At 37.7% G+C, this 22,416-nt stretch overlaps 1 protein-coding gene and 1 long non-coding RNA gene across 31 annotated transcripts in view; one reads left to right on the top strand and one right to left on the bottom strand.

Annotated features, from left to right (window-relative positions):
* Window positions 1-22,416, top strand: part of LOC6727851 (casein kinase I) — a 29,953-nt gene that overhangs the window by 3,206 nt on the left and 4,331 nt on the right. For 4 of the 30 annotated variants that reach the window (XM_039295524.2, XM_039295519.2, XM_039295518.2 and 1 more), the window contains exons 1-7: window positions 13,228-13,345; window positions 13,626-13,834; window positions 16,608-16,718; window positions 17,886-18,052; window positions 20,601-20,715; window positions 20,777-21,045; window positions 21,116-21,286. In XM_039295524.2, the coding sequence (XP_039151458.1) occupies window positions 13,296-13,345; window positions 13,626-13,834; window positions 16,608-16,718; window positions 17,886-18,052; window positions 20,601-20,715; window positions 20,777-21,045; window positions 21,116-21,286 (1,092 nt within the window). In that variant the 5' untranslated portion in view covers window positions 13,228-13,295. Of the gene's footprint in view, window positions 1-4,765; window positions 4,930-6,007; window positions 6,336-13,214; window positions 13,346-13,625; window positions 13,835-16,607; window positions 16,719-17,885; window positions 18,053-19,608; window positions 19,761-20,600; window positions 20,716-20,776; window positions 21,046-21,115; window positions 21,287-21,395; window positions 21,906-21,984; window positions 22,063-22,416 lie in introns of those variants that run through there. The other 26 variants (XM_039295521.2, XM_039295516.2, XM_039295513.2 and 23 more) reach the window with 18 other exon arrangements.
* LOC120285048 lies at window positions 2-1,810 on the bottom strand. The gene is made up of 3 exons (XR_005544298.2): window positions 1,422-1,810; window positions 398-443; window positions 2-329 (listed from the first exon to the last, which is right to left on the bottom strand). It is a non-coding gene; the product is annotated as an uncharacterized LOC120285048 (long non-coding RNA).

The raw sequence follows: 22,416 nt of genomic DNA, 5'->3' as shown, positions 1-22,416 counted from the left end.
CGTTTTAGCCTTGAATGTGGGTCCAAAGCTTTCGTTGCTGACGATTTTACCTCGTGTTCGCTTATTGACATTTCTAGGTTCTTGTCGGGCCCAAGTCTTCCTGTGTCTGTGTATATGTGTTTTGGTTTTTTATAGTTCTTTATACATATGTATGTCCATACATACGCGCATATGTTTGCCATTGGGTCTTCCCAATGTTTGCTGTCTGCATTTTCGGGTCTTCCAGCTATATTTACTCACACAAAGCACTTGTTTGCTTGTCGCTCATCATGATGGCTACGAAACGGGGTCTTCAGGGTGCACTTTATCGGGGATTTACTAGTTGACCTCTGGGAGTTAGGTATATGAGAAATGCTGAACTGGGAAGTCAGAAGACGTAGATTCTGGTCCTACGAACCTTGAATGTTTTTGTCCGCGGCAAAAAGGTATCTGGGAAATGAAGACTGTTTGATGACCCGTTTTAATAGATTTAGGTTAAGTAACAACTGGTGGTGATTGAGCCTTTTCTCTTCAACGTTTACTCAACGAAATGTATGAAAAAGCAAAACAGAAATCATGTTACAACATTTATTTTCCACTCCACCGGCGGTACATAATACAAGAAAACGGAAAGCAACTAACCCAGCTAAACTAACGTAATTTTGTTGCTAGCCAACAAAACAAACTTACTCACACCCATCTAGATATTCACATTTCCACACATTTTAGTTGGAGACAGCGAATGTAATAAAAAACAAACTTTTTGTATTACTTTTTATTATTTAATAGCCGAGCTTTTATGACAAGTGAACGGTGCAGGGGCGACGGGGATAACCTAAATTCTCAGCTAAAAACGAGAACACAACCAACATAACGTAGGCCACGCCAGTCTTTTCACCAGCCATTCGTACAGCACGAACTAGCGTTGTTGGTTTAGTATCAATATTTCTTTAAACATGATTTAAAATTAAGTTAGGGACAGTCCATAATTACGCTAAAATAGGTAAAATAGATTTTTAAATTAGTCAGCCTTATAGTCGAAATTACGAGGAAAAGAATCCCTAGTTTTGTTTTTTTTTTAAATCTACTTAAGAAACCTACCTCTGAAATAATTTGGCGATTTATTTACGAGTTTAATCTAGGGTAGCTTTACTGTATTGAATGAGGCAAAAAGAACAGCAAAAAGAAAGCCGAGTTGCGTGTAGCGAAAAGTAGCTCCAATACAAGAAAAACGCTGATGAAAAGCGAACGAAAGCAAGAGGATAATGGCGGGCGATGGACTGGGTGACCAGTGAGCGGCAGCTGTGGTGCCCCATAAAAGCAAGGACAAATTGCGGATTTAGCAGAATTATTGTGAATGTAAAGGCGAACACGGCGAAGTAAAAAAGCAAAGCACAAGTGACCCATCAAACATTTGCACACACACATCACGCACTATTTACCGGTGACGTCATTAGGCTGTTGTCGACTGTCAATCGCTTGGTTTTTTTTTTATGTATTTTGCTCCACAAGTGAGTGAGTGGTTGAGACTGCGTGGGGGTGTTTCATTCTCTCTCGCTCTCTCTTTCTCCCTCTCTCTCTCTGTGAGCTATAGAAAAGCCCGCACATATTGCTCATAGTGAAAGAAAAACTGGTGGTACAAAATTAAATAGTCTATAGCCTTTACAAATTAATTTCTTTTAGTAATTGATAAAAACCGGTTTAATTTCAGACTTTGTTTTATCACATTTCCCTTAAATTTTTTATAAGAGTATCGAAATAACCAAAATGATAAATAATTAGATTAGTGTACTTCATTAACGTAAGTGCTGAGTGTTTTTTAATTTCACTTATCAACTACTAAAATAATCGTAAGCTCTGTTAAAGAATTATAAAAAATATCAGGTGTAGCTGTAGCAACTGTCTTTTGCTGTGCTCAAGGAAATGCTTTTCTTTCACTTGGCTGGTTTACCTGTGTCTTAGATGAATGCTAAAACAAGAAAAAAAAACTACTGAAATGCATGAAGAGCAACGTCAGCAAAAAGCAGGAAAACAGAAAAACCAATATTGCGAAAATTTCTTCTAATTAAATTAGATTCTCGATTCCCGTAAGGGAAACGAGGGAAATGAAAGGTGGGGAGTGCACGTGGGCGAAAGTAAAAGCCTGTCAAACAAATCGATAGGATTTCACATACAAACAGCTGACACTAAGCTTTAACGGTGCCTCTTTTTCCTTTTTTATTTTTCCCAGACTTGCGGTTGGATCGTTTTAAGCCTTTGTCAATGAATCATCAAGTAATTGTCAGATGGTAGATTACAGGGATTTTTTAAATTATGACTAAAGGGGTAAAGGTTGAAGTTGTACAAAAGCACACACGCTTTAAAAACTCGATATAAACAGAGTAAAAAAGACAAACAAATGCGATCTTTGATCGCAGCCTAAACTTTACAATACGATTAAAAAGTCTTTTAAAATAAAACCCTACAAATTCTTGTCAAATTTCTTGCTCCAGCTCTTGAAATTTCAAGAGCAGCACCATGAAGAAAATGAAAAGGGACAAGTGCTGTTCAACTAACTCAGCTGGCTTAAGTTCGCTTTTATCTTCCTCGGTGCCACCCCTTGAATCTCCGCCCCTCTCCCTTTCTACTTGCGTTAATTTTTCATCTCTGTATATATCGCGGTGTCTGGAGTCGTGGAATTCCTAGAGTGGAAGGAAAAGCGGACAAACAGATTAGACGTGGCTTTGGAGAGGAGAGGAGCCTAGAAAGATGCTCAGGTCAAGTCTGGGTTTTGTTTGAGTTCCTTTTGTCTCCACCACTCTCATTGCGTTCTGTTCTGTGATTCTTGCCGAGTATTTGTCAAGTGTCTGGGGGTATAACGAATGGAAACTTTTGTGTACTCATAGTCTTCGTAATATTGAAAGGTATATCTATATTTGAATATACAAGTATTCCGAATAAGGTTCATATTTGTATTTACAAAAGTATTTTATTTTTTAACGTTCATCAATTTCGATATAATCTGAAACTGAAACATTCAAAATCCCGCACACGTGATTTTCTGTGCTGTAGGTACTTACCACAGTAAGATGTGTGTCAAAGAATGATTTCAGTCATTTTCAATGAACTCTAAGAGGTGGCTTTGAACTCTTTTCCCCTATCTCTTTGTCCTTCTCCTTCGCCGCAAGATTGTCAGTCATGTATGTAATTCGTCTACTTTACACTCATGTCTACTGATAATAGGGCACCAACTGGTTTTTCCTTGTGCCGTTGATTTTGTTCTTGTATTCGCCTCTTGGGTTTCCACTCATAATTGTTTTTAATTTTCGAAAACAAATAAATGTCGTTGAAACAGCAAACATAAATTACATTTTAATTAATTAATTGCTGGACACCAAAAGAAATCCAAAAGCAACAGTAAAACTCACAGAAACGCACTGTTAATTCTACAGACATCCCCAGCTATCGCCGCCTCTGTCGCTCCTCTGCAATTGGGGTCAAATGCGTTGTCGCATATCAACTGCAGCAACCTCTGAGCGAGACAAAAAATCGGAGAGAGGGAGCTCAATTAACCCAAAGTCGATGCTGTTGCTCGAGTTTTGTTTTTGCAGTTTCTTCATTTTGATAATTACACCACCAGCTGGGTATATCGACATGCAGTTTAAAGAAAATTATTTGATTGAAGGTTAAGTCACTTGAGAGCCTTAACTAAATATTTAATCATTTAATTATGACCGGCGGCGGAATCGATATCTAGTATATCAAGATAGTGGTGTACGTTTACTCGTGTACGCTTTAAAAATAAATCTGTAATTGGTTTTTCCAGATTTTTAGATCGTTTTCTTTAAATTTGGCAGCTGTAATGTTAAAATGTAATGCTAATTATTAAGAAATAACTAGTTTGTTAATAAGATATCTAGATATGATATAAATGAATTTATATGGATAAATGTGTTCAACCTTATCGAGTCCACTGTGGCTATTTCAGGGGACTTCTGCTAACAGACTCTGTTAAGGCAGCCAGGCATACAGCTTATCGCGGTTCAGGCATGCCACTGCTGTATGAGTCACTCCCTCACTCACACCCCTTTTCTCTGACTCGCTCTCGATGGTAAAAAACTTCACAGTTGCGACTGCGCTTCAAAGAAATCCCATTGAGCCAAAGCCGGAGACCATAGCCTCTCTTACCGGCTTGGTTCACTTATTCCGATTTTCGTTCTCTGTTCGCCGTGCTCAATTCTCCAACTCATTTTGGGGTCTCTGTGTGTTTGACAGGTGCGTTTTGTTTGTGTAACGAGTTTGCTCGCGATAGTTTCTCGGCCTCTGACGCATGAACGCTATCTGTCTCTGTCGCACGTCATTATCAGTTTGTCGCTCGCTCTCGCAGCTGGCTGTTGTTGTTGCTTTTCTCCCTGTACAGGGACAAGAACAGAAACAACAACATCAACCAGCAGCGGCATGAACAATAATTACATACAAATACAAACTGCTCAATTGCCGCATTTTCACACGCTCACAAGTGTTTTAGTCCGCTCTCTCAATCACACAAGCTTTGTATCTCTCTTTTCCCAACACAGAGAAAAATTCAGCCTAATAACGTAGTCAAGGTACTAATCAGAAGTTTATGAACCTTTCAAATAAAAATGAATATTTTCATTTCATACAATCGATTACAAAAGAAAAGAATCCATTTACTTTGTTACTGCGAATGTTATAATCTCTCAATTGATCTTCATGATCTACCATAATTTCTCTACGTGTGTGTTTAATTTTGCGCTCTCTCCTTCTCTTCCGCTGGCTTCGGCATCGTGTGTTCTTTGCGCCGGAGCTCACTTGATTTTCGATCGCTCGGCGCGGCAGTTGTCATTCCGTCTCCTCCTCCGCCGTATCATTGTTTTCGCAATCGCAGCTCTCTCGCAAATCTGACGGTGCGCTGCGGGTGTGCAGTACATATACTTGTGAGAACTTGTGGTGTGTGTTATACGCGTTAATCGCTTTATCGCTGTGACGTTGAATAAATTGTGTTTGCTCCAGTTTCCTTTCGAAATAAATTTCAATGCAGTGCAGCCACGTTTTTTATTCGCTCTTGTTGCGCTCTGCTGCGTGTGTGTGTGTCAAAAGTTGGAGAACAAAATAAATAATGGCCTGGAACATAACAGAAAAGAGTTGTGGCTGTCAAACTGTTGCTAAACACCTCTTATCTCAATCTTCTTTGACTTGACAGTCTGCCCACAACTGGAAAATTATCTATCCTCTCTTCTCGCTCTGTTGTGTATGTGTGTGTTTGTGTATCTTTTAGTTTTTTGAGTCAGCTGTCTGTGCTTTATTTTTCCATCTCCTGCACAGCTTTAACGAGTTTGGTTTTCCCCCTTCCTGTTAATGTTTCTTTTTCGTTAAGTACTATTCTTAGCTCGCTCGCACTTTTCTTCGTTTTGCTGCACACTTTGTTTACTGTTGCTGTTTCTTTTGCTGCTTTGGAGCTGCCTGTTTGTACACCGGCAACATAAACTGGTTTTTCGAGTTATTTATGACTTTTTTCCACAATTTATTTTGCCTGCCTTTTTGGTATCTGTATCTGCTGCGGCCTTCTCCCTCTTTCTCTCTCACTCTCTCCCTCTCGCACTCCTCTGTTTTCAGACTTTTGACCTGCAAAAGAAAAGTAACTAAACAAAAAAGTGTTTAAAATCAGTTTGTTGGGGGCGCTTGGGTCTCCGGCTTTGGCATTAATTTCGTAATGTGGCGAAAGCTGAGCGGATTTCTCATACATTGCTGCATATTTTCTGATCTTTCCCTTCCTTTCATACTTCTCTCCCTTTCCCGATCGCACACACATGCATATAGAAAGACAAAGCGCAGCGGATATGGCAAATTAAAAACATTTTCCAGTTGGGATTTAATAATAGTACGAAATGAGCAAACACAAAAATACTTGTAATAAAAATTTTGATACCGAAATGTGTAGAGTGTAAAGAGAAGAAAGCTGAAAAATTATTGAAAAATATGGTTGCAAAGCCAAAATAAAATTAATGTTTATTTGTTAATTTTCAAGCCAACCAGATGTGCAATAAAAGTGCTAAAATTGTGAAAAATCCAAGCCAAGCTGCCAACTAAACAATTATAACAAAGGCAATAAAAATTAAAACACGTTCTCAAACGCAACAGCATTAAATCAACAGCAGCAGCAACAAATACAACAAACACAACAACGAAGAGTGAACGGCCTCAAAGTCAACAACAGCTGCTTGCAGTTTTACAGTCATTGGGCGTCGGCGATCCCCCGCGACGCTCTGCTTCTTCGTCTTTCACGGGATTCCATGCATGAGGCCCTTCTCGCCATCTCGTTCCCACTGAAAGTACCGTTCCACGGAGTCCACCGGGTTAGTTTTCATATATTTTATTTTTTATTACTTTTTCGTTTGTTCCTTGCTGAGTCTGCCAAACATCGTCCACTTACTTGTGTTAAACACATGTTAAGGGCTCAGTTTCGAATGACATGCAACAGAAGGGTTGTGGGAAACTATTTCAGATACACTGCAGCAGTGTGACCACAATCTTGTTTATAGCAGGAAATAATGTCAGTAACCAGAGTATTTTAAAAGTTGTGTGGCCTATTATAACTACGTGGGCATCAGTACAACTAATTCAATGATAATCAGATATTGCTCTCAGAAACCGTCGCTAAACCGATGAACCGAACCAGTAACCGAAGAAAGCAATTTATGTAGACATAAATGTAACTTAATTTTTATATCAGTAAAAGAGAAGATTCAAACTGTCAGCTGTGTTACTTAATAATCAACTTTAACGCTTATGCTAGCAAATCAGTATTTGTTTATTCGCCATCCGTTTTAGCAAGTCCGTAAATAAATAAAATAAATAGCCATATTTGAAAAGCAATTATTTGCAAACTGAGATGAATATTTTCCACTCTGTTATAACTTTGAATTTCCATTACTTAATTAAGTCTAAAGTTTATGTGCGTAGCAAAAAATATGTTAGATAACTTACATTTCTTACTTATTGATGATACGCAGTCGATGAGAAAGTGCGAAAGTCTTTAACGCCGAATTTAGCTGATGCTTATTATACAGGGCCGCACTGTATTGACTTTTCCCGGCCTTCAATTCGGCAATCGACTGACAGACCTGCCGATTAAAGATAAATAAGAAAAAACGTGAAAATGCCATTGCTCAAATTGCATTGGCCACGACATTGAACTCGCCAAGAAGCTGCAAACATTGCAGCAAAAAAAAAAAAAAAAACAGAAAAATAAAAACCGAAGGAAACAAAACTTCTGTTGGCAACGCAAACGCACGTGAGGTTTTTCAATGTCGAAAAGCCACGCCCACGTCAATTCCCAAACGACCACCAAAGGCGGAAGGAAGGAATCAAGCGTAAATGACGTAGGGGGGCTGCCCGGGTGAAGGAGAATCGCTGGGATTGGGGTTATCTCGGGGTCACTCTCACCCGTTCTAAATAAGCCGAAAGGTTGAGGCATGCCGGAAGAAAACACTAGAAAGCAAATTACCGACAATTTCCATACGGTTGAGGTGTACATAATAACCGTCGGATCAGGTTGGTTTTTATATTTTCGCTATAGAGTACAAATTATAGATAAGATTCACTTAAAATTTTGTGTTAAGTCTTAATTCATGTTGTTGCCTCTACGTTAAAAATAGCTTGGGGTTTTTAAGCAATGCTTTAATAACAAATTAATGAACTTAATTTCCTGTAAACCAGAATGTTTTACATTTCCGCATCGTAAAGTGACAGAAAAATCACTTGCACTTGAGTAAATAACATTAAGAGAGCTTAAGGTAAAAGCATATACGCAATACAGGAAGAAAGAGAATTGCCTTAAACCTTTGGCGAAATTAATTGGGGAAAGCCAGTTCATTGGGGCGATTAAAAAAATTTGTACGAAAAGTGGGAACAAATGCGTGTAAATAAATCTCAGAAGAAATCAATCGCATATTACATCTTTTGTGCTATTATTCAACCCGAATATGTAGTTTAAACAGTTGGTTTTGTTGCTATGCTTACCAGAGAAAGTGGATACCATTTAACCTCTGTAGAACCCATTTGCATAGCTCTTGGCTTTTGTACGTGTTCCAGCTGAGGCTAAACTAATTAAAGCATTCGCCACATAAGCTCACAGGGGCAGATGCCCCACAAACAGGATATGTGTGAGTTGGTGGGAGGGAGGGGAGTGTGTATTCGATTTCATATTCAATGTTAATCTAACATGCAAAGGTCAATCGGCCATTGAGGCGCCCCCATAAATGCATACACACATCCACTCACATACACACAAACGTAACGGACATCATTGTGCAATTTCAGTTAGAGGCTGTGGCGTTGATAGACTACGTCGTCAATGGAATTGTTGTCTCTGCTTTGGATGTGGAAGTGGGATGGGTGACGTGCTAGCCCAGCCCTAAATTGAACGCCGCAGGGGGGTACATTGGCAAATAAACAATAAAACAAGAAAGCTTACTTCGTCAAGCCGAAGCTTGTATACCCTTGCATTTAAGATATAAAATATAATAAAAAAATTTGCATACATTATAAAAGCACTTTATGATCAAAAACAACGTTCCGCCCCGTTCTGACTTATAAAATGAAGACTTGAGAAGTTCGATGCAGATAGGTTTACAGCTAATATACTAGTTGGCTTAGAAACAGCCGGACGGAAGGACAGACAGTCCCAGCTACATCTACTCAGCTGTTCATAATGATCTAGAATGACATCCGTAACTAATCGAATCCAACAACTTAAGTGTTGGTAAGCGTTAGTAACTATAACTATTGGCATAGACAGATAATTGGTTATGCCCATCAAAGACACAGAGCTCTGACTTAAAAAATTAATTAATTCCGTGATGCCGCCCACTGTGCAAGGTGCAGTGGCGCCTGCATCTCTCTATTCGTAACTATTTCCATCTCTTTCCCGTTTTTCCTGCCTCCCCATTTGGGCTGACCTCGCATTTTAAGATGTGCAGCGCCTACTTCCCACTCTCCTTTTACACACTTGTCACTCGTTCATTTCGACTCGCTATTGTCTGACGTCGCTGCTAATCAAGGCGCGCTTATCTAGCCAACTTTGGTGTGTATGTGTGTGGGGGCTCTCGAGTGGTTTTGCTATGTGTATGTGTGTGTGTGTGTCTCGCGCTCTCTCCGCTTATCAGTGTGATAGGTCATTTGGTGTGATGCATGGAGAGAATGGCAGGAGGGGAGACCTAGAAGAAGAAAGCGCCACTGTGCGCTCATTTATGTTTCGTGAATATATGCGAATGCAGCCATTGTATTTAGTTTTAGTTGTATATGTATTTGTTGTGCTTCATACTGCCACTTTGCCTTTCAAAGCGTCAAATGCCAATGAAAATGGATATTGACATGTTACGCTATGTCGTTATGCTGGGCGTAATAGCAATTCAATTACGACTTGATTGCCAACAACAAAAATCACATTAATAACAACAAGCTGAATCGCTTTGTAGCATATTGTCAATTGAGCTGACTTATCCACATCGGCAATTAATGTACACTTCCAATATTATTTGATAAATGTTTCTGATGAAAGCTGTTAAATTGGCCACTGGAAAAACTTGAAAATAATAATTTTTTTTTTTAAGGAATGATACTTCTCTAAAAACTGAAATATAAATCGACAAAATTGAAACCCTAATTTTTATCTAAATATAAATACAATATTTAACGGCATAACCATTGCAGATGTTTGTATGTTAGCCTTTCAATTGATTTGTATAATTGGAATTCAATTGTTCGTTCTGGAAACTGTAATGAAATTGTTTGTTTTTATAAATAGAAATTATAGCAACAAATATATTGTAATGCACTTCAAGAGGAAAAAAGTGAAATACATACAAACGACTCACAAATCTCCAGCTGATAAGTCACCCAACAAACACACAAGTAACAAGTATAGACACACGCACTTATCACTCGACTTTCCTTATCATTGTTTATTTTAAGCGCCGTTTGTTTTCTTTGATTGCTTATGTAATTTCCCTCATTTTTGGTGACCACCTATGGGCTTTATGGGGCTTCCTGTATAAGTGGGTTTTCTGGGCTTTAATTAAATTTGCAATTATGTGAGTTAGTCACAGTTTAGAAATCACTGTGTCACCTTGATTTCCAATCAATATTCCGTCCAATTAGGTGGAATTCTTTTGCGGTTTCATCTTGCTGTTTCTGGCAGGGATACACAGTAACAAAGGCAAATCTGTACTGAATAGGAATTTTTTAAACATTAGTACATTTTTTAAACATGTAGTATTCAACTTTTAGAGCTAAAAAAGTTTTTTAAATATTTTGATTTTTTAAAATTCAAATGTGTTTTAATCAAATTGATCCCACTTTTTTTTCTGTGTTGTGATTGTTGTCACTAATGTTGTGGATTCTAATTGGGATTTTCCGCTTTTTGCGGTTTTTACTATTGCCGTCATCAGCGCAAGTTCTCTGTTTTTCCTATTCGCTGTCCTCTGCTCTAATTCTCTCCTTTCCTCGCCCTTTCTTCTTATATTCGGATTTGTGTTCAATTTACACTTGATTTATTTATGAGCTACACACAGCTACAGATAAAATTGTCTTGCACACACACACACACGTGCCTTTCCGTGTGGTAGTGTTGATGAGTGAGTTTGGTCAACCCACCTTGTGCATAATTTTATTTATAGCGTTTGGTTTATTTTTAATTATTGATTTTGTTTTTCCCTGCTTTCAAACGCAACAAACAAAATATAGAATATTAGGAACCTGTGTGTTTTTTTTTTATTTTCTCAATCACTTTTCTTAAAACGGGTTTATTGTTTTATTACTCAGGAAACCCATTTGGTTTTGCAACAAGTGTTAATTTGTTGGTAATGTTATGTCACACTGTTTTATCACACAGAAATGCGAACTTTCGCTCCCAACTTTCATTAATGAAAATAAATTGTTTATAACTGTTTCCTTAGTGGTCTTTAAAAACTCAGATATTTTGACCAATTCTAACAACAATTATGCCGTACGACTACATCTTACAGTCTTGGAATAATTTTAAATCTGAATACATAATTTCAATAATCGAGTGCTGTGCTTACTTTTTAACCCATGGCCATTCGGAAACCTTGTGTAAAACCCCAGGTGCAATATCCAGCTAAGAGCCATTGTTACATTCTGATTCATGAAAAAACAGGCTATCTTTAAGAACAACCGGGAGCGACAAAATGCGAACCCGTTTTCATACCAGGCCAGAAGCAAAAGGCGTAGAAAGCTAAGAAACCAAACCGACACCAAAAAGTAATAAAAACAAAAAAGAAAAAACAGTACGCGGAGTCCAACCAAATACAAATGGGTTTAAGTGGGGAGCCAGAAACGCCGAAGAAGTAGAGTCAAACGGAGATCGATCGGTGGACATTCAGCCATTTATACGTTAATTCCCGTCCATATGTACACAGAGATACAGATACTGGTGTGTGTATGAACCAGTTTTACCCCCAGGATATTAAGCCATAATACAGTCAAAGCATTAACAAGAAAAGCATGAAAACTGAGACTTGCCGAGGCAATGAAATACCCTAGGAAAGCCAACCAACTAGAAATACCAGACCAATTAGCTATTGATGGACGAGATACGTTTTGTTTTCATTTTACAAGGAAAATGTATCATGAAGAACCTACTGGATGTTTATAATTAAAATCTTGATCAGCATAAGCATTCTTCTCGTCGATTTATTAAAGTTTCTTTTCTTTAACTTGACCAAGTGAAACAACCGTTTGGTGGACGATTTTCGTGGTGTGCATTTAACATAGGCAAGTGGTTCTGTTATCTAAAGATGAGGTGATGTCGGGGGATACCGAAGGAACTTGTAATCGGAGTAGAACTCGAACTTGTTTCTGATTCATTTCGTCGACTGCTCAATCGTCTTTGCTTTTGCCCACAGCAATATACTCTTTAATTGTTATCGGCGGTTTTTAGTCTTTGTGATTTTTTTTACGGCCCCGGCTAACGGTACAACTATTGGTTGTGTGTATGTTGTTTTGCCTTCTCGTTTGTCGTTGGCGAAAAAAAACTAGTGGGTAGATAACATTTTCCGACTCCCGTTCGCAGCTGGCAAGCAATCGAAGACAGACGGGCGGGCGCAGACTGATATTAGATGAAAGTAGAAATTAAGGCAAAGGGTAATGGAGAGGAGAGTGAACCCGACCGCAAAACGAGTGGGAATACCTAATTATTTCCTGTTAATCGTCTTGGGCGGAACGGTAACCAAGACTCAGGCTTTCCTTTCCACCAGTTAACCAATTTGATACGGCCGTCTGCTATTCGGTTTTGTATGTGATCAGCGTTATTAACTTAAATGCCGGCCAATCAGATGCTGTAACTTAAAATTAAAAGAGTCTTCTATTTACTTTGCTGATCCAGTGGCGCGATTAGTAATTTGAGTAATTTGAGATTAGTAAATTTTCGTAACTATGTATTTTGAGCAAATTAAGTTTTATAATATGGGAAATCCCCTGCCCAACTTTCAAAAATTCGTCAATGCATGAAGAAGCACCTTATTTTTTTTTGTTTATATTATATTTGCTTTTAATTGTGTCCGTCATATTTGTCACATTGTCTCCATTCTCGGGTGACTCACTTGGTTTACATTATCTTTGGTAAACGTGACTCGCATTTACAGAAGCCCACGTGTTACCCTTAACTTAATTAAGCAACTGCTGCCTAGTTGAAGTACCGATTAAACCGACGACATTGAACTAAATTTGGCAACAATGAAAAGCATGGGAAAATATGAGATCTTACAGGGGCCACACCCACCCGAGCTGCAACAAAGCAAAACCTTTTGTCTTAATCAAACATATTTCCCTTGTCTGGTGGCCATGAGTCACTCCACTACAATCCACTCGACTCGACTGGAGTCGATTCGAATTCTCTGCCCCAACTGCCCTGCTCTGCCCATGAACGGTTACGCCTGAGCGAGCTCTCTGGACATGTGGCCATAACCAGCAGCTAGGTCTCTATTCCCTCTTGCAAGCGTTTAGGTAAACAGAAACTCACCTGGCCTACACAACTCGATTCGAATCGATTTTTCTTCGCTGTGCAGGGCCACTTGAAAATGCAAAAAGTTTCTGTGTCATTGTCCTGGGTTCTTTTTTTTCTCTTACTGGGACAAGAATAAAAACTTATTTATGAGTCGATAGTAACGCCCACCTATAACAATATCACAATATCTGTTTCGGTCGGGCAGGTTTTTGAACTTTACTACCTTGATTTCCGTGTGTCAATAGTTTAGATCCTATCTACCCGGGGCTTTTTGGTCGTTCAAAATTAAATGTTGCGCAAATATATATACATACAAAAAACAAACATCAAGGCGGAAAAGTACGTATTAATATCGTAGTTCTAGTCAATCCTTTAGCTTACTGTACCAAAGATGTAGCGAATTAAGACGAATTTCTCGTCGTTTTTGCATTTAAGTATCTTGACATTTAGTGTTGGGCACACTAGGACTTAAATTGTGCCCGACTTTAAGCATATGCTGCTAAACACCCTTAAAGCCAACATCAGGTGGCTGTTGCGCTGCGTCTGCATCGCTGTGAAATGTTTATTTTTATTGCAAATCAACTTGTTACTAATCGATTTCCGTTCTCTTTCCTTGCAGTGGCGGTGGCCCACAAACGACAACTGCCGGTCCATCCGCTGGTAATGTGGCAAATGCCACCACAGCCCTAGCCGGTGGTAAAAGCTCAAGCAATAACATGTATTCCACCCGCCAATCTGTAAGCACCACGACCGGTGTACTTATGGTCGGACCAAATTTTCGTGTCGGTAAAAAAATTGGCTGTGGTAATTTTGGCGAATTGCGTTTAGGTAAGTCTAAATAAATTACACATTCACTAATAATCAATCATTATTTTATTACGCTAACACTTGTATGAACGTTTTCAAATGGTTTTCTGGGCACATGATATTGGGCATATGATATTGAAGATTTATAATAAGAAAAAAATCGTTTAAAAGATGTTATGCTGATTGTATTTCACGTTTCTTCAGCTATCATTGCAAAGTTCTCAAGCGCCGAGTATTGAAAAATCATTTTAAATTCCAGAGGATCCAAAACTCATTACGTTTGAGAAAAGACTTCCGCTTAAATAATTCGAATTTTTGTTTTTAAGAAAAAAAACCCCATGCTGCGTACCGTCCGCCACCCCATTGACCCATTCTCTCCCCGAATTTTTGCCTGTTGGCATGCAAATAATGTCGCGTTTGGGACCTTCGGTGTTTTATTTTTCTTGCACCTTTTTTTTTTATTTTTCGTTGGCCACTTCCTTTCGACGGGCATTCCTTTCCAGGTCTGTTAACCACAATGGGAACAGTGGTTCCCCGCTCCTTTTCACTGGCGGCGAAGAGTGCACAATACAACACAAAACGCCATTCCATTCCGCCATCTGTTTTCTTGGCATCGTCGTCGTTGTCGTCATTTTGGCTTTGTTTGCTAAATGCGCTTTTATAAAGTTGTTTCATACCGGCCCCGCCCCTTCGGCCGTTGTTTATTTTTTTGGGGCCTTCCACTTCCTTTTGTGCATTTGTTGTCACATTGCCAACAGGTAGTACTATAAAGTCTAGCTAATTCTTAGTCGGTTGTCGTGGGCTATGTCTCTCAAACTGTAATTATCACGAGGTCTCCTTCTCAGACTTATCAGACTGTCTCTTTCTCGGCCATTCATTCTTTCTCTTTCCGACGGTCTGAGCCATGCTCTTTCTTTGTTTCCACCTCAGCATCTCGAGACTTTTTGTTGCATTTGTTTTGTGGGGTTATTGTATGACTCATTAGGCCGAAGCGGTGACAAAAAGCAAAAATAATCACTTAAAAGCTGTGTTTAATTGGCTGGTTTAATTGCCTTTTTAAATTATGATAATCGCACAGTTTGAAATGTACTGGTTGCCTATTTTCAATTAAAATTAAATACGTTTCTATGACGTTGCACAGCCCATTTCGTTTCGCTTATGATATCATTTTTATTATTTGTGGTCTATAAATACCCTTCGCAAAATGTGTGTTTGCTTGTCTAATTTCTTTTGTTGTTAAATTAGTTTAGTGCTGACGTTTAAATAAAAGGGAATTTACATTTTGGGCATTTTCGCGAAATCTGCGGTCCCAATGACATAATTTTGTTTTGATTTTTAGGAGGCCTGTTTCTTTTGTTATTTACCCATTTCAAACCCAAAGAATAAGTATGAATGTAAAAGCATTTGGGAAACCAGAACGTTGACCAACCTAAATACTTTTCCGCCCATTTTCTTGGCTCATTTTTATAGGCGCCTTGCGTGGGCGTTTCTCATTTAATTTGGGAACTTTCGCTTTATTTTTGTTTAGCGTAGCACGCCCTTTATAAAAATTGTTTCTCTCTCTCTCATTGTTTTAGTTCCTGTGAGCTATTTTATTGTTTATTTCAACGAATCTCTGGAAGTTTATTTTCCATTTTTTGCATTTGTACAATGATAAATATTTTATATTGCGTTAGGTCACGGTATTTGTGGATGATACTCGTAGACCTTTGATATTTAACCTTATATTTAAAGTTTGACATCTGCTGTGCACACTTTCAAAAGAAATTTAACATTGTTTTCGATCGACTAGAAATCTTTCTTTTGTCTGCGTAGACAAAAAATTCCAGACCAACAAATTGTTAATTTTGCATTTTTGACTCTTTGCTCGCATGTTTTAGTGAGGGTTCTAAGAATTCAGCAAACAAAACATTTCTAGGGATGGATGGATAAAAAAGGCATTGCTGGCGGTACTTTCTAGCATGTAATCGAAATCATGCGGCTTCCTATCGCCGATTTTGTTGTATCTATGTGTATATGCGTATGTGTGTGCGACGACTTACTCTATCATCAGCGTTTCAATGTTGTGTCTGTTGATAAGCAACGTCTGTCCCACCCATCCACTCACCCAGCGAACTCATAAAAGCCAAACCCAAGCCACCCACACATTCTTGGCGGGCTCTCTCGCCGACTTTCTCATGACATAATTTCGCACATGAGCGCACTGTTCGTTGTTGACATTTTCTCTCAGCTTCTGTCTGAGGCTCCGTCATATCGTGGTATCTAAAATGCAATTCTCGAATTATATACGACCTTGTTCTCAAATTCGCTTCCGGACGATTTGTTTTAATTTCACACTACAATTCGTATATTTTGGAAAGGTTCTTAGCCAGAAAATACAACATTATTTTTTTAAAGTAACAATTTAATAAAGTACAAAACAATGACCAATAGTTTTAAAATAAATCATCTGAGTATTGAAGTTGGGGTTGAGAACAAGTGGACTGCTGTAAAATATTGCATGAATTTCTTACTATTATTTTTCCCCCATTTGGCTAGGTCGGCGAATGTGTTGCTTTGGTGGTGGTGTCGGAGGGCGTAATGGGCGTGGCACTACTGATAACGGTGGGGCAGGTAAACGCGATGAATGCATGTGCTTGGCGATAGTCTTAGGCATGTAAAGCCACATGTGCGTACAAGTCTCTTTTCTTATTTGGCATTTGTGTTGGAGTTGAAGATTTGAAATTAATGTTGTTTTATTTATTTAACTTACTTTAGAAACATATAATTAATGGCAATTTTTCTTTTATTTCAGGCAAAAACCTTTACAACAATGAACATGTAGCAATAAAAATGGAGCCTATGAAGTCAAAGGCTCCGCAACTACACTTAGAGTATAGGTTTTATAAACTATTAGGATCACATGGTATGTAATCTATCGCTTTACAACTCGTCTGTTCTACGATCCATAACTTCTTCCAAAGCTGTCGTCCCACTTAACACTAAATAATAAACTAACAACCAATGTCCAACGACCCCTATAGGGAATAAAATTCCAATTGCTCTGAAGACGTACGATTTGTACATGATTATCGAAGCCGGTCTCTATTTTCCTAGTCACATTTTATTACCACCCTCCCTTCCCGTATATTTTACTAACAAACTAATTACTGAAAGTAAAGTTTTGCACCGTTACCACCATTTTATTAGATTCATATGTAAACGAATATATTTATAATTTTTGTAAAACACTTCTGGTACCTCGCTAGTGGTAAACGCACTGCGATGAAAGAATACGACGAAAAGAAAAACATGAATAGATTTTCTCAAGCATATTTTCGGAGGTCGGTCGGTGCGTGAAGTGAAAAATTAAAAAATTATTTAAAACAAAAACTGTAAAAACACCACGTCCCTTGTCTATTGTACTTCAGTAGTAAAACAGCTCAGGCTACAACTCCAACTACTATTATTACCGCCAATGTAAAACAGCTCGAAAATCAATTAAATCTCTATACATATATACATATATCCTACTATTTATATATATGTATATATTTATATATATATATATATAGATATAGATTTCTCAACTATTGCCCAACTTGCATTATTTGTTTTTTTGTTCTAAATTCCTCTGTTTTCTGTTGCTTAATATTATTTGTTGTTTATTTAAATATCTTGCTCTCTGTTACTCCATTATTCATCAACTACTACAACACCAAATACCCCAAATATTTACTATGAATTATTGAACAAAAACACCGCTAAATTAAAATTTAAACCCGAATCCGAATCATCATGCGCTGCTCTCTATCTATCTATATATTTCTCCCCGTGTCTGCTGCAATCTACCACAACATTACAACCAACTCGATTATGAACTGAATTGAACCAACCTACAACCAACCAACAACAATCAACTGTTGCATAATACATTGTGATGCTATTTTGCTATAATATAATGCTATGAACCAACCCCTCACCACCATCCCCACCACTAAATTGGACCCCAAATCGGAATTGGAATGGGATTTTGTCTGATCCTGAACGAAATACAAATAAATGCGACATCGGAATCAATATCGAAATGCAGCCGATAACGCCCCAGATGGCATACCACGCATTTATCATTTGGGCACTTGCGGTGGCCGTTACAATGCCATGGTTTTAGAGTTATTGGGATTATCATTAGAAGATCTCTTTAATATTTGCGCCCGTAAATTTTCACTTAAGACTGTATTGATGATAGCGAAACAACTTGTAAGTGTGGCATCCACCACGAACGGAAAGATCACCAAAAAGGTGTTGTAGACGAAAGTAAAGCGGGTTTCACTTGATTAAAAAAATACTAATAATAATATTGGGTGGGGAAAACAATTTGCTATTCCAGGGAAATTGTAAAATGCTAGATTTTTACAAAGAACGCAGTTTACGTTTCTGCCTCCCTTATAAATCTCATTGCCAGGAAATTAAATTAACTATTACATTTTGAAGTGTCCTGTATAACAGTCATATCTTGTGAAATCCGCCAGCATCTCGTCCATGAACCAATTTTTTTTTTAATTTTGAAACAAAAGTGTCTCAACGGCTAATATATAGGTTTTATTTTTGTTTTCTTGATTTAGTACGTTTTAGAGTCTATGCAATGAACGTTAGTCAACTTTTTAGTTTACTGTAGATATGTTGAAACTGTAGTAAAGGTAATAATACTTTTATGTTGCAACTTTCAATATCGTTTAACGGATCTGCAATGAACTTATAACACTAAAAAGCAATCCCTTTAAAGCATGTAATGCGTCGTTTAAAAATTAATTATTTAATCAAACACCTAATTGTACATAAACCCAAGTGGAATCCTTTATTCCATAGTGTTTTCAAGTTAAAAACAACTGAAATTAAGTCATTAGTATAACAATTTCATTGTTGAACTTGTTAACACTTAACTTTACTTAATTTATCATTTATCAAAACTGACTTTTGTAGTCTCTCTTTTCTCTTTGACATAAAAGTGCAATGTATATAATTTAACCAAAACTACTAACACAGTTGCAAAAAGATCTATCGAACTGTTTATCAGAATTCAGAGAATACCAAAACCTGTTATACACACCACACACACCGCCATGGAAACTATTTTAGTTTTAAGATTATTTGTAAGCACACACAAAACTCTGTTATATCCGAGTTAAAGTTTCTACTGGTTAGGTCAAATGAAGTTCGGAGGAGGAGGATGAGTTGGTAGGTGAGTTCCCGTCTCCAGGTTGGTCTTCCGGCAGTCATTTCCTTGTGTATATGCTTCGAGAATCTCTATTTTTGTTGTTCTTGTTGTGTTTAGCACAGTTGCCCGAATAAGTATTTTTACCTTCGCTCGATTTTTGTCAAATGAAAGGTGGTAATATCGTAAGACGCGTCACACTAACCTCCAGAACATGAGCCAAATCCATCGCTCTCTACACATCACTTTCCCACTCTGTTTCTTTCCTTCTTTTGTGCCCGAACCGTCATATCAATTGAAATGCAGCTTTAAAAAACAAGGACTTGTTATTTAAAAAAAATCTAGTTTGTATCTCTCATCTTTTTTTCTTCTCTCTCCCATCTCTCTTTTTATCTCTTGCTCACGAATTGTTTGCAAAAATACAACAAAAACAACAACAAACAACAAATCGATCAACCAAAAATCTTTTGTGCGTTGTCCAACACTCGAATAAATAATAACACTCGCTCGCTTCCTCCAAACAAAATTCTATGTCGACCCAACCGAACAATCAACAATAAAATCGACCAATCAATCAATTAATCGATCGATCAATCGATAGCAGAGGGTGTACCAGAAGTATATTACTTCGGCCCCTGCGGCAAATACAATGCTCTTGTTATGGAGTTGCTTGGTCCATCACTTGAAGATTTATTCGATATTTGCGGCAGACGTTTCACTTTGAAGAGCGTACTTCTGATAGCTATACAATTAGTAAGTACTACCACAAAAAAATCCACCAAAACAAAGTTAAACAACGAAGCATAAAACAACAGATATTGCAATCGCAAAGTTTTCCTTAAGCACGCGCATAATTCTGCACATAATCACATTTACAACACTGGTAGCCGAGGTCCAAATTAACCAACACTAGTGCTAAGATCAAGATCGAAACACCTTTTGTTTGTTTTGCGTGTGTGTGGGTTGGGGTGTGTAATTGCGTTTTTATTAGAGTTGCTTGGTTACTAGCTTATAGTTTTAACTCTTTTTATTTACTATTTATTTAATGTTCATTACTAACAAGAAACCAATAGGTCGCTGCCTCCCTATTCTGACTCTCTCCGACTCACTCTTTCTGTCATAATCATAGCCGCCTGGTTGAGGTTTTATTTGTAACAACTTCTTTTGCATTCATTACGAGGCATCATTCACTAAAAATACTTCCTTACCGAAAATGATCTTATATTTTAAAATAACAAAAATTAGCTAAACAGGAAGAAACCAACGTTCATTGTAATTAAAATAAATTTGCATGCACACATCAATTTGTAGCTCAATATAGATATTTCTGAGTTTTTATATTTATGATTTAACAGCGATTAATAATAAAATCCGATGCCATCAAAGAGAACAAATTTACAGTGAAAAACATAAACAGCTAGTTGAGACACTACAGAAAAATGTTCAAATAGATTTTTATTTTATAAATTAAAAGCTAAAAAGAGCATTTCATAAGCAAAAAAGCCTATATAATGCTCTTTTTAAAATTTGCACAATTAACTAATTTTTCTTTCAATATTTTCCCAAAAAACCCGTCCACATATAAAAATATAGCTCCACCGGATCGAATATGTTCATAGTCGGCACTTAATATATAGGGATGTGAAACCAGAGAACTTTCTCATTGGCAGAACGTCAACAAAACGTGAAAAAATTATACATATAATTGGTAAGATCTTAGATGAAATTTTAAACGTGTACTGCAAATTTAAACATAATATCATCAACAGATTTCGGTTTGGCCAAAGAATACATTGATTTAGATACAAATAGGCATATACCATATCGGGAGCATAAATCCCTAACTGGAACAGCACGTTATATGTCAATCAACACGCACATGGGGCGTGAGCAGTCGCGACGCGATGATCTGGAGGCATTGGGACATATGTTTATGTATTTCTTAAGGGGTTCACTGCCGTGGCAAGGCCTAAAGGCTGATACACTCAAGGAGAGATATCAAAAAATCGGTGATACGAAACGAGCAACGCCCATCGAGGTGAAATATATCCCAAAAATTCCTTTAATCTCATTAAACCTTGAACTAACGTCTTATTTCCAACACCCAGGTGCTTTGTGATGGACATCCGGAAGAGTTTGCGACATATTTGCGTTATGTACGGCGGTTAGATTTTTTCGAAACTCCCGACTATGATTTTCTGCGAAGACTGTTTCAAGACTTATTCGATCGTAAGGGTTACACCGACGAGGGCGAGTTCGACTGGACAGGGAAGACAATGGTGAGCTATATATTCGTCTACCCCATTTAAATTACACGTTCTTAAACATTAAGACTCCCAAAAAACATACCACCGAATTCTAAAACGTGACCCCTAATCTAATTCATAGGAGACATAGTGAATTGCAAGCACTTAGAAATATATAAATTGATATCCATAACGTCTCGAAATCTCAAAATATTTTAAGTTAATAATCATGTAACTGAACAATCATTTCTAATGATGGAAGTATCAAGCATGATATCAAAAATCGATTGACTGAGCCAACCGCCGCCATTGCCCTTTAAACCCACTAAGAATGATTTTAATTCACCCAAAAATGAATGAAAGCCGCATGGAATTATCGGTTTGTATGACGTCAATGTAACAAACTACTAACATGGCAGGATCCTTGCTGTCGCGCTATCAGTTTTCCGCCACCCGCCGCTGCTGCAAAGAAGATTGGGCTCAGTTTGTTCTTAGTTTGATTCCTGTTCCCAACGACATGTGTTAACTTTACCGCCTTCACCGAATTGAATGAAATATATATTTTTATAAAGTGCCTTTACCCACATCCAAGATAGAATCTTAAATTAAAGCGCAATATAAACAGTAAAGACCCATAATCAACTCCGAAAAATGCTGTTTTAATATTTAAAAGTGTTTCCCCAAAATTTAGCGGTATTGATATTAAAGCCCTTTCCTGTTTCGATTTTAAGACCAAGGAACAGCTGGACCAAATGAAAGTCATAAAGAATGCACCGCCTTCGCATTTGGCCAAAAATAAGTCTGACAAGGTACAAAAAAGAAACCCAAATGGCAAGATATATCTTTGAATTCTATAGCTAAATCAGTACTGCATAGTTACGTATGACGCTCGATCATTTTCAGTGCTGGTCAAGGCTTGTTGTCAGTGTGTAAGCTCGTTGCTTTAGGTGGTTAAGCTATCGTATGTTAAGTACAAACAATTAATGACACAAACTTAAGGAACCAAGTGAAGCCATTTATAACAGCACTTTTCTTCTCTCCTTGATCTCTTCTCTTTTTCGGTTGTCACCACCGTTTCATGTGCGTGTAACTCTGTGTGTTAATAAAACCCACTGAATCATCTATATATAAACATGTTATCAAATTTAATACATGCATTCACA

Source organism: Drosophila simulans, chromosome 3R (genome assembly GCF_016746395.2).
Source record: "Drosophila simulans strain w501 chromosome 3R, Prin_Dsim_3.1, whole genome shotgun sequence".
NCBI lineage: Eukaryota > Metazoa > Arthropoda > Insecta > Diptera > Drosophilidae > Drosophila > Drosophila simulans.
This window is presented reverse-complemented; position numbering and strand designations above follow the sequence as displayed.